At 44.1% G+C, this 17,994-nt stretch overlaps 1 protein-coding gene across 1 annotated transcript in view; it reads left to right on the forward strand.

Moving 5' to 3' along the window:
• IL31RA (interleukin 31 receptor A) overlaps positions 1 to 9,339 on the forward strand; it is an 841,398-nt gene extending 832,059 nt beyond the window's left edge. The window contains exon 16 of the mRNA XM_069627290.1: positions 6,685 to 9,339. Within this exon, the coding sequence (XP_069483391.1) occupies positions 6,685 to 7,212 (528 nt within the window). The 3' untranslated portion in view covers positions 7,213 to 9,339. The remainder of the gene's footprint in view (positions 1 to 6,684) is intronic.
• The last annotated feature ends 8,655 nt before the right edge of the window (positions 9,340 to 17,994 follow it).

Raw genomic sequence — 17,994 nt, forward strand, 5'->3', positions numbered from 1 at the left:
TATATAACACATTGAAGTGATCAAGCTTCACTGACACCTCCATGTCAGACCAGTAGCATTTCTTTAAATGTGGTCCTTCCCCTTTCCTTAAATCCCAATACTATTTAATCTCACATATGATATGATATGATAGGTTATTTATAACGCTCTTAAGAGGTCTCGTGCTGCGGAGCCTGCAGAGGAGTCACATATTGATCATGACAAATCTAATTCTGGTGGTAAACCTGAATCTCGTGTATTCTTGAACTCGACAAACATCAATAATGGATTGAACTCTATATCTCGATGTGCTTCCGGCCATAATTCTAACCAAAGCTCTAAAGATGTGACACACGTTTCTATCTGTGATAGATCAGAGACAGAAGATCATAATACCTTCTCTACCCCCATGATGACTAGCGGGGCTCCGCCACTCGATCTGGCCCATACTTCCATTTCCGATTTATCTCTTCATGCCAGTTTCCCGAATGACTTACTCAGCGAAAATCTAGCAAGCTCCCTGCGATCTCTGATTGAAAGGCAGTCAGCCTCCATTTGTCCTTCAGTCTCTTTCATAGCACCAACCCCGAGGCGCCCCATGCCCGTGCCGCGGGTTTCTGATCCAGTGTCTCAACCTCCTTTACTTGAAATAACTTTAGCTGCTATTAATACAGCAATTGTCTCCTTGGGTCGTCTATTTGAGACACTTGATCAAAAGATCTCGGCCCAAGCAGCCCAAATTGATCGTATTGCTGAATGGATGGAAAAAGAAATGACTCACAAACACTGTCCCCGAAATGGGGATATACTGCTTATATCCAATGAAATGACATCTGCACCTCATAAGTCTCTTGAAGACACACCTATAATGCCGACTCCGGTTCTCCCAATATTTTCTAATGTTATCCTTTCTCCCAGTTCTATAGGCGAGCCTGTGGATCCCACAACCGATCCACCTACTACAAATAACGGACCGAAAGTTCCATTGCTAAAGATGTTCCCTATTTTCCAAACCAAGGAAGGTCTCAAAAAACCCTTGAAGACGTATTAAAAAAAGACCACTATTTCTGCTATAAAGGAAACAAAGAAGTCAAGAAATGTTAAGAACTCGGAAATAATCTCTAATTCATCCTCAAGACAATTTATTAAGAGATTACAGACGATACGTCTTTAAGGGTTACAGCGATTCCCAACAACGATGTTGCATCACATCGACCATTGGATAAGCTAGTTGAGGAGATAGACAAAATGCAGCCCTCAAAGGAAGGCAATAAAGTGGTGGCTATTACACCCTCAACAGCTAAAATAGTTAACAACCAGTCTCGAGCAAATTCATTGGCTGTACAAGAAAGTCTAAGTCAAGCATTACGTAGAAAAGAGATCCGAGAAGCGGTTGGTGCCTACCTTGAATCACAAACATTAAGTAACACCCAGTTGAATACGATTAATTCCAAAAATCAGGATGGAAATAATGAACGCTCTAGCATGCATCCAGAAAATCAAACAAGATACATGCCGTCTCATTCTACATCTTGTTCTTGTCAGCCAACGTAAAGTGGTGACTCCCCAATGATACAAGAGAGACGAGTAACCTATGCAACCACAGCGACAACCTCACAACACACCAGAATATCAGAGACTCCGGCTATGAATACTGATCAAAACAGAAACAATCAAGCGAATCAATGATCTAAAAAAAAGATCAGTTCACCTTTATTGTAAGTTGCGGACCTGCCCCCTTTCAGCAATACACTCTCTGCCGAGTATATATCATGAATATTTTCAAAGACATGTCTATGCTAACGGAATTGTCCACTGTAGATTTGGCACAGGTGGAATTTCCAAACCTGTTTGAACCGGAAACGGTGAGATTGTGGATTTCCTCAGCCTTGGTGGCGAGAACAATCTGAGAAGCGAAGGAAGAGCTGTTTGAGTTAGATTTTATCATCACGCAAGACCAAACAACATCCAAAACTCCAGAGCAAACCAAACCGGTAATAAACGAATATATCAGTGGTTCCCGGCAAATGACAACTGGTACATGTTGTGCAGTTCATCATTCATAATCGAAGAATATCCAAGTCAAGGAGTCCCTTGGGTCGTGTAACATTAAACTTGCAAGCTGGAATACCAGAGGCCATTCACATTTAACGGCCTCCTTTGCAAAACTTCTTAGATACTTCGACATACTAGTTTTTCAAGAAACTTGGTTGAGGCTCCCGCCGGTCTGGAACAACTATGACATTTCTCTGGTCCCAGCAGTATCGGGTTTGCAGGGTAGACCAACTTCAGGTCTGATGGTGGCAACTAAATCCAGCTCTCTGTGTATTCTGCGTTCATGGGCCTCCTTTAATCAATCCATCCAACTTGTTAAAATTACAATCAGGGAGCATGTCATTGCCATGGTTAATGTTTATCGGAATCCTTCAGCCATTTGTGATAACCTCTTCATCAAGAGCTTTATAGATACTCTTGATCTAATAGCCATGGATAATGAGGTTACAAACATCATTGTGGCTGGTGACTTTAACATGCATTATTTAGATAATTGTGAACCGAAAAAAACAATAATAGTGAAATGGCAGAACCTAATGGAAGAATGGCAATTAAAAATGTTGAACGGTGCGATTAATGGTGATATACCCCCACAAGCAACATGGACTAGAGGCCTGAGTGCAAGTATTATAGATATTATATTTACCGACAGGTCTCTATTTAACAAAATCGATCAATTGACAGTGATAAAGCAATGCTTAAGTGACCACAACATTTTAACAACATCATGGTCCTGGGAATCAAAGCATCCGGTAGTTCCAAGAGATCATTACACACACAATCTAGAAATCAACACCAATAAATCGAGATTCCGATGGAACGAAGAAAAATTGATTCGCGTTGATTCCATATTGAAGAGCAATGTTCAACGTTTTAAAGACTCACTCTACACTACGGCACTATTGGAATTTAGAAAAAACAACGAGTCTAACTTGAATCATAATTCTAAAAAAAACAAAACTCATTGTTTTGATCAAGAACAAAAAGAAAGATACAAAAACGGTGTGAAATTAATTAATTGAAGCAGTTGCCCATGGCGGATAGGAAATTGGCTCTGCAATCCATCAAATGTCGTTACAGAAACTGGACGACGGAAAGAAGAGCTTCCAAATATCAAAGAGATGGTGAGATTATGTTAAGAATTTAGTCTTCGAAAAATTTGGCTAAAATGTGGTCACTGTTGAATATAACAGGGGAACAACAACTCACCGCTCAAATCAATGGGCTGTCGGAAAAAACAATGGCTTACCCATTCCCATGAGTTATATGTGTCCCCATGGCCCCATGAAACGCCTCCTGTAATTATATGTGATAAGTGGTTGCTCAAAATTGAAATAGAGGAGATTGAATATTTTATTATAAAATCCTCAAGATCACGAGCTCCGGAGCCCGATGGCCTCTCCAATGCCATTTTGAAAGCACACTCACATGAATGGGATAGGATCTTATACACCATTTTTTTGAATGTGATAAAAAAAAGGAAATCCCTGCCTCTTGGCGTAAAGCAGTGATTATCCCAATTTACAAAAAGGGCAATCGACACATGCCTCAGAATTACAGACCGATTTCACTGCTTGATGTTATTGGAAAAATCTTTTCCCGTTGTGTGTTGCAGGAATTTAACTTGTGGACCATCTCTTATCATAAAAGAGACCCATGTCAAACAGGCTTCATTCGAGGGTTGGGAACTAGTGTTAATTTATCATCATTATATGTAATCCTGCATCAGGCTGAAATCACTAAGCAACCCTTGTACCTTGCCTACATAGATTTTCATGCGGCCTTCGATTCAGTCTCCTGAGAGATCTTGATACAGAAATTACAGCGAGCTAAGTGCCCTGTTACAATCATAGACATAGTCTACAAATTACATTCTGACACATCGATCCAAGTAAGACTGAATATGGAAGGTCTACTTTCAGATTCTGTACCTACCAAAAAGGGGTTGCGGCAGGGTTGCATTCTTGCATCTGCTTTGTTTAATTTCTTCATTTACGATGTGCCTGATATATTCCAAAATTTGACATGCAATCCTCCTTCTTTGGGTTTAGTAAAGATTCCCGCTTTAATATATGCTGATGATTTGATTTTAATATCAAAAACCCCGAGCGGCCTACAAGAAGCATTGTGTGCCCTGGAAGGCTATATATCGCAGAATCATTTTACGGTAAACATTAACAAAACTAAAATAATGATTTATAATGGCCAGCCAAGGTTCTCAAATAAATATAAATGGTCATTGCAAGGGGCCAATCTAGAAATAGTCCATCAATATACTTACCTGGGAATGCAAATTAATTCTCTGCAACCTAGCCAAGCACATCGGACGCTTCTGTATCAGAGAATACTAACAGCTACTTCACAATCAAAAATTATATTGTACAATTATGGGAAATTGTCAATAAAACCAATAATCACTTATTACAATCAGAAGACCATCCCAATAATCTTATATGGTCTTGAAATGTGGATAGTATTGGAAAGACCTATTCTTGACAAAATTGAAGGAAGGTTCTGGAGGAGGGTGTTAAATCTCCCGCAGAGTATGCCATGTGCACTGATACGGTATGAACTTGGGCAGTTATCCCTCTTCTCTAGACTTCAGTGGCGTTGATGTGCGTTGTTTAGGAAATACCTGATGGCAGATAAATCTGGAAACTTGCTATCAGTTCTTGCCGAGTACATGTTAAGATCTAAACATTCCTTTGCCGTCCAGTGGTGTAATAAGGTCTTAGACATTTTGCTAGCTGCAGATATTTTTGTGCAAACCCTTGTGGAAAACCCAGATAGAGCAAAAAAAAAAGCTGTACCTTCACGATTGGATTGAACCGCAGCAATCATGTCAGAGATATAAAGTGTATAGAAATAATCCCTTTGTTGAAAAGAAACTTGGTCAATGCGAGCCTTATCTGCTACGTTATCCAAATCCAGTGTTTCGCTCTGCGATATTGCGTTTTCGACTCAATTTATGGAATACAGGTGAAATTTTGGTCACTCGTAAGATCTGTGATAAATCATTAGACTTTTGTTGACTTTGTGGGAATAAGCAAACAAGAGAATCTTTATGGCATTTGTTTATGACATGTCCAGATGTTGCAAGAGAACGTGAATTATTTGTAATCAAACACTGTCAATTTCAAACGTTTAACTTAATGGAAAAATGGAATGTGTTCTTTTCAACAAAGCGAATTTCAGTGTATATTGCTATTATGAGATTCCTAGATGCAATTTTTGATAAACTAAATGACACGAAATATAAACATGAATGTTTGTACCATTTGTGTTCGTATAATGAATTCTGGTTTTGTATTGTGTGTAATAATTAATGGTTTATTGTAAAGTTGATTTATTCAGCTATACCAACTAATAAAAAAGAAATAAAAAGAAATAACGCTCTTAATACCCAGAGGTTTCTAAGAGCGGGCCCGGATATTGAACCTGTGTTGCTCCGTGTAGTCTGGCTTCCAAGGCGAGCACATTGCCACTGAGCTAGACTCCCGATATACACTCCATATTTTAATGGAAGCACTTTGACAATAAATTGCAGGTCCGATTTCAACTTTCTGGGAAAATGTCTTGGTCTGAAGTAATATCTTAGATTGCCACACTAGGAAACTTTATTTATTTTAATAACTGTAAGCGTAAAATGTGGAGCAAACTCCCCAAATACATTTCTGTCTATTACTTGGGTTCTGCTATATTTGAGTGTCTAGCATTAAGGTAACACTCGAATGATATGCACTTCACTAGGGCACTTCGAATCTGTCTCTCGCCATCCCCAAACTTTGTGATTGGCAGTAACTGTGCTCTAGCAACTTGTGGTGGAGATGATCACTTCTGTGTCACTCCACATATGCTAGTTCTGGCCCCTCGTTTCTAACCTTTCAATTCCATATTTTACGCATGCCTGGAAAGAGTGGAATGCAGCCGTATTCCTCACATTGCCAAAGCCCACCTCTGCGGCCTGCTCATTCTCACTTCAGTGTGCGCGCGGTCGTTGTAAGTGTGGGTGTCCGCATTAAGCTCACTTGTGGGATCCACCTCTGCTACCCTGCCATCGGTCCCAGGCTCTGCCTTTTAATCACTACTAGTGGGTCATTACTTTCAGATATAACCTTGAGTGCATCAAGGGGATCTTGAGCAGCAGAGTCCCTTTACTTTACTGCATTGCCAAGCCCCCGCTACTTGTTCATATAAGGTGCGTCTTTACTTCCCTTCCTGCCTATCGTCATCCTCACCAGGGTCACAAGTGTGTCCACATGAATGAGACCTCATGGTTTGTTAAGACATACTGCTGATTGTTTCAGTGCAAGGGAGGAGTGAGGCTAATAGTGGCCAGTTACCTCAGCAGGGATCTCCTACCCAGACTCCACAGGCAGTCCCATCATAAATAGATGCAAGTTGTGAGATGCAATAGCCCCATGGATGTGTTCTGTCCTTTAGAAACAAAATAGTAAACACATAATCTACTACTCAGACGAGAGCAATGGTTTCCTGCCAAAAAGGAAGCCGAATGACCATTGTCTCCCTAACTTAAATATTCAAAAGTCAACTCAATGTGCATCAAATTAGACAATATACTGTGATTTAGGAAATCTTAGAATGATGCCAAACACTAACAGGTTTTTACTTTTTTTCCCTTATTAACAGATGACTACCCTACTACAGCATGCCAGAATTCTCCCTGAAGAAAATATCAATGTTTTGGACTCACTTTTACCTGCTGAAAATCAGACTGAGGTCATTGGGGAGCAGCCTAAGAACTACTTAGATTCAGCGATCCAACCACAAACCTGCCCTTACTTCAAAGAGGTGGATTTTGGAAAAGCACCCTCTCCGCTGTCATATGTAACCACACAGAAAGATTACAAGAGCCAAGTGTCTTTGGACCCACCCCGGGAACAGTTGAGTGAGTCTAGACGCTGTTTGATCCAATCGAGTGAAGACAGCGAGAGTGAAAACGCAGCTGGGGATGAGGTATTCCTGGATGAAACGGATTTCAATCCTTACTTGAAAAATTCAGTCATGACACGGGAATTCATATTTCCTGGGAACAACCCAAGCCTAAATCAGACAGGCACCAGCCAGCAGCTAATTATCATAAACCCTGGCCCCAGGCAAGGTCTGCAGGAGCAGTATGTAACCGTGGATATGCTATCCCTCTCTTTATCCCGTTAGCCTTTGAGGATAGGAGCAGTATGTAACTGTGGATATGCTCGCCCTCTCTTTATCCCATTAGCCTTTGAGGGTAAGAGCAGTATGTAGCCATGGATATGCTCGCCCTCTCTTCATCGCTTTAGCCTTTGAGGGTAGGAGCAGTATGTAACCATGGATATGCTCGCCCACTCTTTATCCCACTAGCCTTTGAGGGTAGGAGCAGTATGTAACCGTGGATATGCTCGCCCACTCTTTATTCCAGTAGCCTTTGAGGGTAGGAGCAGTATATAACCGTGGATATGCTCGCCCACTCTTTATCCCACTAGCCTTTGAGGGTAGACCACCAACCGGGCCCTGATGAGCAGGGCCAGAGATGCTTCCGCTGGAAAGACCACAACACATATGGCCTTGAACACATCTTCTTTGTGCCCCCCAATTCTCATTGACTATAAGGCAAACCCTTGGGCCATTAAAAAGACTGCCTCTGAATCTTGCTAGATCATTATTGAAACGTGTGATGGAAAAGACTTTGTATGAGGGAGCATCTGAATGGAATAACCCATAGGAGCTGCAACAAAAATCTTTTTTTTATGCCTTTGAAGTCATTTTTTAAACGTTTTTCTAACACAATGTGAATTGCTTTACTGAGTGAGATTTAAGCTCCCCCCCCCAAATATAAAAAAGGCAAAGATTTCTTTAACCATAAAGACCCAGGACATTCTTGTGCCCTAACAAATTCCTGCCTCTTTACCAAACCGAGCAATTGCCAGGGAAAGATACAGGGATATTTTTTTCATGACACCCACAATAGGGTGCACAATAAGGGAACTGTATTTAAATTTCCCCTTTTTAAACTCACTGTTTAAGTCACAAAAAATGTTGTGTTTGTTATGATGTTCAATGGTTTATTTTTGTCATAAATCATGAAGACAAAAGGTTTACTTTTACTATGATGTGTTTATTATTGTATGTTAGACAGAAATTGTTGAGTTCAAACTGTTTTTGTATTTTCTGTATATAATGCACTTTACTAATGTGAATAAAAAGCACATATGAGTAAAAAATGTTTTCTCCATCCAACCACCTCAATTATCCCAAGACTTCTATGAGTAATTGAATTGGATGATTGATGGAACTTAGAGGTCACCCGCAAAGGAATTATCGAGTGATCACAAAAATTTATTTTCAGATTTCCTAGTTTTAGGATGGGATACTTTCATATTTATATACCCCCCAAATATATAGCAGAATGGAAGCAGTTTGTCCAATTGCTATAAATAAATTATAAGGAGAGATAACCTAATGGTTGCCAAAGTTTGCTTGGTATTGGCCCTGTTAAATGTTGTTTCTATTGTGCCTTTTAGTTCACTTCCTTTATTTTTGTGGATAAATGTTTATTTTTTTGAGTGTAGAAGTGACACACTCGGTAATTATGATCGCTTGTCAGATGGCATTGTCGGTAAGGTTTCAAGCTCTTGAGGGTGTGTTGCTTGCAGTACGGAGACCCTCGTGCTTTATCACTTACTAACACATGATGTGTCGCCTTTTTATATTTTTGTGCAAGGAACTGTAGTGTTGTGATGCGGCCTTGATTATTGCGAAAGAGCAAAGTGCACTTGTCCACACAAGACGTGTTGCAATGTGGGCCCCACACCTGGGCAGGGGCTTCATTCCTGGTCTTTAGGGGTGGGATTTTCAGTCTGATTTTGTACACTGTCGTTCTGTTATGCATTGTCTAAAGTCACACGGTTTTAGACAGATACCACATTTTGGCAGCTAATTCTGTTTGCTGCGGCTAGTGATAGGCATTGCTGATATTCCCCCATGTGAGCTACAATGACTAATATGTTTCCTAGGACATCGACTGCCTTACTGCCTGCTTCTACCACCGTTTGTATGTGCCAAGAGAACCCTGGGAGAAGGTTGTCTCTACACCTGCTTGTATCTGTTGCTCTTCTTGGCACTATGGTCTCACTAATGCTTTGTCTGTTTCTGTGCATGTTAGGGACATCTCTGCGTGACCTGACTCCCATAGCCTGTTTCTGAGCCTTGCTGAAGATTTCTTATTGACCTTCCTGCGTTTTTCAAAGTATTTTTATTGTATTTTATATTGAAAAATTGCAATAAAGACTTCGAAATAAATACAAATATTTTGTTTCCCAGTGTTCTTCACTTAAATTAACAGCGAATGGTTAGCCCGTGCATCAAATATTCCACAGGCACTTGATGGACAGATCCAAGGTATGTTAAACCATTGCTCTCAGCCATGTTCTTACATTGTCACAGATACATTTTGTTGTCTATAGAGGGTTGCCTGTTGACTGGTTTAGGGAGGTGGAAGTATATCATTTCTCTTTCAAATTTCTTACCAGAACTACACACATAGGACTCCTGCCCCTATCATGCAATTCATTTGTCCAAAATCCCACACCACTTCTTCTCCGGCCCAGTAGCTTCCCAGCCTCTTGCTCCTCAGTAAATGGGATACCTTCTATAGCTTACAGTGCAAGTTGCGTCGCCTCTTGGTTTTTGGAGATGTTACTTCGAGACAATAAACATTGTCAATTTTGTTAAATATTTTGTGACCAGTTCAAGAACATTGATGCTTACATCAGTAGAGAAAGGCTGTTGTCGTTAAAGTACACGGAAGCCCCTAAGTTGTGTACTCTATTATTTCAGGAAACCATTCCACAAAGACAGAGCACATGGTTGCCAGCTTGACCATGCCTGCTCTGCAGTCATTTTACATGACCAAATAAGAGCACCTACATTGAAAAGATGTCGCTGATGCCTCCCCACAATCAAGATGGCGCAGCCTGGGGGGAAGGGCCTCGGGTGGCTGGAAAGCACGGGTGGCCACTGTATGTTCTCATCCACGTTTCCAGCCATCTGATTGGCTGAGCGCACTTCCCTGGGTTCGAATGAACCATATTCACTGCTTGGCTATTTGGTAAGATGAATACTCACACACAAATCTCTCTGAAATAGCATAAACTAAGTTTAATTGAGAAGAGACAAAATGGCCCTCCTTACGAGTAGGCCGGTCCGGAAATAAGGTGCCAGTAACAACTTGTAGCACCACCTTTCCGGACCCGCCAACTCCAAGTCCCCAAGTCTGCCGGTAGGGACTGTGATCTACAGACAGGCCTGATCTGCCAGTAGATCAGGCACCTACTGGCAGGCAATTGCTGCAATCACAGGCACCGGCATCACAGGTGCCTGTGATTGCAGCATCCACATCCCATAGAGTCCCAAACAACTTGGGCCAAAACAATTGGGCAGAATGACTTGAAGGGTCACTACAGTAGGCACCTCAAATGGGAATCATTAAATAATACTATAGAAAGGCCACATAGGCACAACATAGATATGCATAACAGAATTTTGGGACAAACTTGAAGGAGACCCAAAGTAATGAACAATGCTGCCTATATCCCTAAACACATGGTCAGGGTGTGCGATTAAGGGATCAGCCCAAACCACCGTAGTCATCAGTAATGATCAGCACTTTTTTATTCGATGGCATGCCATTTTCATTTAATTTCCACAGCATCAAGACAACATGTGTAGTTGCGTAAGAACTACTACTACCATAATCTGCACTGTTGCTCCTCCCTCTACCCACTGTTGAGGGGAGCATCCAGTTTGCCAGGACGTCAGCAGGCGAACTGTGGAAAAAGTCCTGCAATTATTTGTAATTAGGACATCGGTTTCTCCTAATGTTTTATTCAAAGAAGATGGCAAGACCCAACTAGTTGCTTTAGTGGGCTTCCACGTCACACTCTGATGATAACACTATAGCCTCCAGCGGTTGCAGCTGGTGCATTTGTAAAATGGAGGGGCGTAAATGTTGGCGCTCAATTGGACCCAGGGCCCCTTAACTAATCCAATAACGTTTTGGCCAGAGCCTCCCCTTAGAAAATGTTTAAAATAAGGGTTTATAATTGCGCCTTTTACAGCAAAAATCTCTGAAAAAATGGGTTTCCATGTAGAATTTACACTCCGATCTGCAGGATAAGACATGCCTCCTTACCCCCAAAAGAGGCCTCTCGAAACTATATGCCAGCATTGCCCCACTCTCAAGCTGATTCTACCCAAACCAGATCATGAGGTCCGTCCCCCTTTCATGATTTTTGTGTCCAAAGAAAGTAACGAGGCTGCTCTCAACAATACATGCCAGAGATACCCCAACAAAACACATGTTCATGTTGCTACTGCCCACAAAATGACTGTCTAAATAATATATGCATGTACTGCTAGTGCCCAAATACTGCAGTCTGCTTCAATGTATGTTTTCGCTGTCCCTGGTTCTGGGGCATGTTGCTCTCAGTTGTCATATACTGTGCCCCCATCCCCACACACACACGTACACAAAACACATTTAAGCACACACACACACACACACACACACACACACACACACACGAAAACATTTTTTAAAACATATCTTTTTTCTTAGTTATGAGCCAAAAAATCAGGAATTGTTAATTATTTCACAATTGACATTGGAAAACTTAACATCACTTTAAACTGCCTTACACACCTCAAGCCCAAGACAGTCACCCCAGAAGAGTCTTTGTGATAAACCCATCTGCTTGGAGTAATCCTTTGACAAAGTTATGCATCACAGCTACAAAATGTGCACACAAATAATCTGTAATACTTAGAGATCTGAGATGTTTTATAGGTGAGGTCTAACCCTCCGTTATTTTCCATATCTGCTGCAAGGGGTGCAACTACCACGAAAAGTCTGGGGTAGAGGAGTAGACTAACGCTTCAAATGCTGGCTTTGTCAATTGCTAGTTCATGGTGCACGTCCATATGCATTTTGGCATGATCCAATTTAAGAATGAGTGGCACTAAAGTTGGAGGGCCTCATTACACGGTATGCGGTAATCATGGCGCTATTAGCGCTATGGTTGCTGCCTGTATTTTTACTGTGTCCCCCTTGGTGGATGGCGGAATTACCGCCCTACTCCAAGGTGAGCGGGGGCGGTAATTCCCCATCCACCAAGGCACTTCCCCATTCCTATTTTTGCCCCCATAGGGCTCAATGGGTATGGGGAAGGAGCTAATTACGGTACCGCAAATTGCGGTACCGTAATTAGCACCAAGGTCCCTTTGCGGGCCCGTTCCTTAACGGCTGGTAAAACCAGCCGATGAGGTCGGGTCCCGCAAAGGGACCTCGTAGTAAAGAGGTAAGGGTTTACCGGTACCGGTGCCCTTGCCGGTACCGGTAAACCCATACCGCATTCCGTGTAATGAGGCACGGAGTGTCTTTGAGGTGTCAGTGGGCAGTCAGAAAGGAAGTCCCAGACAACAGAATGGAAACTATGGGCCCTGAATTTGGGGCGTAGCAAAGTGTCAACTGGCGCAGCATCACTTAGCCTAACATCCAGGAAAAATAAGGGATAACAGCTGGAGAAAGAATACACTGTATGGATATAAACAAATAAATGCCACTAACTGGGGTGTTTCCAAAGGGAAAATAATTGTACCCAGTTATTGGGTGATTTGTTGGGCATACTCTGGTAACAGTAACCACCTAAAAATCATGTTATCTCCTACCCTAACAAACCCCTCACAAAACTCCAAAACGGTATATTGCCACACGACTCCATCACCAAAACTACACTGATTACTCAATGGAACTTACAGAACCCGAAGACACGTGCCTACACTAAACATCCCTATGCAGCACACTACGTCACCACAGATAGAACAACACGACTCTCTACACTTCTTAAACACCACTCTATCAGAGACACCAATATCCACACAAGCAATTTGCATTAGCACATTGGAGTGTACATTAACCACTACTTCAGACAACAACATTTCTAAAACTTAAGCACTACAGGAAGTCTTATATTTTCAGATCTGCACATATTAATATTGCAACAAAGCAACTTTGCCCTGCTCCCTCTACTCCTACGGCAGTGCAATCCCCACCCCTCCCATCCCCACCCCGCCTCTTGCAGCTTGTAAGCTCCAAGAACCCGTGAAAGCAGCAGGAGATATGCAGTGCAAGAATAAATAACATAACAGGGCATATCAAAGTGTTTTGTTGTAATATGCATATGTATGGGCTCGCGCATAGGCACGCTGATGGAATGTTGATGCACGTTCAGCAATCAACATTCCACAGTGGCCGTTGAGCGAGGGGAGCCGGAGCTTGTGGCTGTGGGGTCTCGCCAATAAAGAAAGTTAAATACAATTACCTGTGTGGATAGATTTTGTCATTGGCGACGAGGATTGGGATCTTGACGAGACCCTGTCCCACGCGTGTGCGGATCAGCTGCGTGGCTCCCCATCGGCTTGGGCGCAGTCGGCGTGGACGGTGGCCGACCGGCGCTGGATCGGTTGCAGCGGCTTCTGCGGGCTTGAACCGGCGCAGGGCCGGGCAGGAAGTTGCCTTGTGCAGGAGCGGAGGGCGAGGAGCTGTGGGCTGCTGCCGGCCCGCTGCGGAGTCTGCGTGTGCCCCAGTGAGGAGCGGAGGGCGAGGAGCTGTTGGCTGCTGCCGGCTCGCCGCAGGTGCCTGGATTTGTTGAGGAGCCGGGCGGGCGGCCGTTCGGTGGAGGAGCGGAGGCCGTGGCTTTCGGTTTCCCTGGTCACGGAGGAGTGGCGAGGAGCAGTTTGCTGCTGTCGGCTCGCTGCGGAGTCTGCGTGTGCCCCAGGGGAGGAGCGGAGGGCGAAGAGCGGTTGGCTGCTGCCAGCTCGCCGCCGGTGCCTGGATTGGTTCGGGAGCCGGGCGGGCGGTTGTTCGGCGGAGGAGCAGAGGCCGTAGCTTTCGGTTCTCCAAGTAGCGGTGGAGGCTGTGTGTGCCCCTGCTCCAGGTGGATCGGCCTGTATGCGGCAGTTGGCTCCGCCCCCGACAGCGTGTTTACGCTATCCGGCTTAGCGTGGGCTGAGTCCAACGAGGAGGGGCCGGGGGGACGCCTGTGCTGCTCTGCGCTGCCTGCGGTCGCTCCAAGGAAGCAGGAGGGGCTGCGGGGGCAGTGCGCAGAGTGTCTCCACAGCTGCAGAGCCACAGTTCAGAAGTAAGGTGGTTATGAAGGGGTGTTGCTGGTAAGGTTGGAGCACCCTGTTCCATTGGGCCCTGACAAGTAAAGGCTACAGCTTGTCTGGGGCTGGGATTGTTTGTACACATCGTGGGAACATCATTGGTTGTGACTCACCCGGTGCCAGGGCCTGGCTGTACTGCACATGCGTGGGGGTGCACGCTCAACAAGGCTACAAGGGAAGATATGCATGTGCGGTCACCTTGGTTGGTGTGGTGACCACTGACTTGAAGTGAAAGAGAGGAAATTCGTTGGATTAGAGGGGGGCACGCAAAAGAACAGTTTTGTGTCGATTACTTTGGTGGGCACAAGGTCTTGGGCAGTAAATTTTGGCCATGTTGCATACAGCTGCTAGGCCTCCACCAGCATTTTTGCCTAACCCAGGAGAGCCGGTTGCGCCTTGGGAGCAGTGGGTAGATGCCTTTAAGGTATATTTGCGGGCTGCGGGTGGGGCAAAGTTCAACGACGATGAAAAGGAGGCTGCTTTGCTTAATTGTATTGGTACTGAAGGCTTGAGAGTTTTTCGTCACCTGCCTGGAGAGAATGTAATGGTTCAAGGGGGAGGCGAAGGGGAAATGGTTGTAAGTGCCTATGAGACGGCTTTGAAGAAACTGCAAGTACGGTTTGGAAAAAGAGTTAATGTGGTTTTAGAGCGTTATAAGTTTTTCTCTAGGGCACAAGGTGCTGCGGAAAGTATAGACTCATACGTTACTGCCTTACGTGCGCTCATGGCTACATGTGGATTCCCGGGTAACGGAGAGGAACATATAAGGGATCAGATTATGATGAAAACGTCAAATCAAAAAATTAGAGAGAGATTGTGGATTGAGAACGATCCTTCTCTTGATAAGGTTTTAGAGATTGCTAGAGCAATTGAAGCCTCCAAGGCGAGTGTACAAATTGTTACTGAAAGGGAGGGAAATAGGGAAACTGTGCATGCGGTGGTGGCAAGGAGCAAGAAGGGTTTGGACAAAGGGGTTGTACAAGGGAACAGAGCGCCTAAAGGTAAAGAGGTGTGCAAAAATTGTGGGTGGTCAAGTCACACAGTGGATGCGAAATCATGTCCAGCTAGCAATGTAGAGTGTAGGAAATGTAAACGGATGGGCCATTTTGCACGAATGTGTAAAGGGCAAGTGGTCGCAAATGTAACTGCAGAAGAGTTTACTACGGGGCTGGAGGGAGCATCAGGTGGCGGTCCCAAACAGAGTGTCATATTACATGTGGAGGGTGAGGGGCGGAAGGGTCCATGGGTGTCGGTGTTGGTGGACCAGCACCCTGTGGATATGCTGGTAGACTCTGGGTCACCTTATACCCTGTTGTCTACGGAAGTGTATCAAGAGGTTTTGGGTAAGCCGATATCTACGCTGTTGGCACCAGACATCGGACCGTATGCATACGGGCAAAGTTCCATTGATCTACTGGGATATAATTGGTCAAATTTTTCATTCAAAGGAAGGCAGACCTTAGGTAAATTGTATGTGGCTAAAAAAGGGACAAGTGTGTTGGGTTGGGATGAGCAGGCTGCACTAAAGATACAAATTCATCCAGGTGAAAAAGAACCGGTTCTCAGTGTCAGGGAGGGAATGGAAGAGAAGGATGTAAGAGTTACCCCTACAGTGCTTATGAGTGAGTTTCCTGAAGTATTTTCGGACATTCTGGGTAAGCTTAGGGGCTTTACGCATCGCATTGTGTTGAAGAAGGGTGCAGTGCCTAAAGTTCACAAGGTGAGGGGGGTGCCAGTTTCAGTGAGGGAGGCATTTAAGGCGGAATTGGCTAAGTTGCAGACGGCAGGAATAATAGAACCCATTGAGGCTTCGGAATGGTTATTTCCGGTGGTTTTAGTGAAGAAGAGTGATGGCAGCATTAGAATGTGTGTGGATCTTCGGGAATTAAATGCCAGCATATGGGTGGATCGGCATCCTTTGCCTAATATTAATGAGTTGCTATTGACGTTGGGTGAAGCTAAATATTTTTCAACATTTGATTTGTCAACGGCGTATCACCAAATTGACCTGCATGTTGAATCCAGACCTCTTACGTCATTTGTGACTCCGTTTGGTGCGTTCAGATTTTGTCGAATGCCTTTTGGTTTGGCTTCGGCTTCGGCAGTATTTCAGAGGCTGATGCATCAGTTGTTTGAAGGGGTGGTGGGTGTCAGCTACTTTCAAGATGACATTTTGGTTTGGGGCAGCAGCAGGGAACAACATGATGCGAGGGTGAGGAAGGTCATGCAGATTCTTAAAGAAAAAGGTCTGACTGTAAAATTAACAAAGTGTCAAGTGGGGGTGGAGGAGGTCACATATTTGGGACACACGTTGAGTTCACAAGGCGTAAGTCCAAAAAGGGAGTTGGTACAAGTGTTGAGGGATACGCCAGCTCCGGTTAACAAGGATCAGCTGAGGGCTTTTCTGGGTCTTGCAGAGTATTATGTTAAATTTGTGTCAAATTACGCTGAAAAGACAGTGGCCATGAGAGCTCTCATGAGAAAGTGTGTAAGATTTGTATGGTCTGCGGAGTGTGCGGCAGAATTCGAGTTGGTTAAGAGGGATGTGGAGAAGGCTACCTGTCTGAAATCATTTGACCCAAAAAAAATAGAACTGCGTTGACGGTGGATGCAAGTGAGGTGGGCCTAGGGGCAGCCCTAGAGCAATACATTAATGGTGAATGGGTCCCGGTGGCTTTTGCTTCAAGGACATTGAGAGATGTGGAAACCAGGTACTCTGTAATTGAGAAAGAGACTTTGGCAGTGCTGTGGGCTTCGAAACATTTTAGGACATTTGTGTGGGGCATACCCTATGTAGTGAGAACAGACCATAAACCGTTGGTACAGGTGTTTTCTTCCAAGGGAGTCATGGCAGTATCCCCGAGGATTGCGAGGTGGTCAGTACAGTTGCAAGATTATAATTTTTCCTTGCAGTACTTTCCGGGGAAGTTTAATGTTGTTGCGGATTGTTTGTCCCGTTTGCCAGGGGTAGAAGAGGACAGTGAAGGGGGAGTAGTGAAGGAGGATGATTTGCAGGAGTGTCAGGTTGCATCGGTTACGTCTGCAGTGGAGAAGTCGGTGTGGGATCAGGAGTCTGAGGATGATATTGAGTTAAAGTGGATTAGGGAAGGTCTGGTGAAGGGTTGGCACACCGTGAAGGAAAGGCTGGAAGGGAAAGGATATGCCCAGGTTCTCCAGGAGTTAGCAGAAGGTCCCTGGGGTGTGTCGAGGGGCAGCAGATTGATACCCCCGATAAGTTTGAGGGGAAAAATGGTGGAATTGGCACATGAAGGTCATTTGGGCCGATCCTTGACCAAAAGGAGATTGAGAGAGGAGTATTGGTGGCCGTCAATGGACAAGGATGTGGAACGAGTGGTGAAAGAGTGTCAAGCGTGTTCTATTAGTGATAAGAGCAAGGTACTGCATCCACAACCAGTTCATCCTGTTGAGGTTCCAGAGCAGGTATGGTCGAAATTGGCTTTGGATATTATGGGTCCGTTTGACTGTTTAGAGCCTGAGTCCAAGTGTATGTTAGTGTTGGTGGATTACACATCCAGGTGGATTGAGGTGGCGGCGTGTTCAGATGTTACGACCAATACCGTAATTGATGTTCTGAGAAAAGTATTTGACCGTGAGGGTTTACCGGCAAGTTTAGTTACGGATAATGGTGTGCAGTTCACTTCTAGAGCCATGAGAGAATTCTTGGAAAAGCATGCCATTTCTCATTATAGGACAGCTCTGTATAATCCTTCGGCAAAT

This window comes from Ambystoma mexicanum, chromosome 6p (genome assembly GCF_040938575.1).
Source record: "Ambystoma mexicanum isolate Mex_15411 chromosome 6p, UKY_AmexF1_1, whole genome shotgun sequence".
Classification (NCBI taxonomy): domain Eukaryota; kingdom Metazoa; phylum Chordata; class Amphibia; order Caudata; family Ambystomatidae; genus Ambystoma; species Ambystoma mexicanum.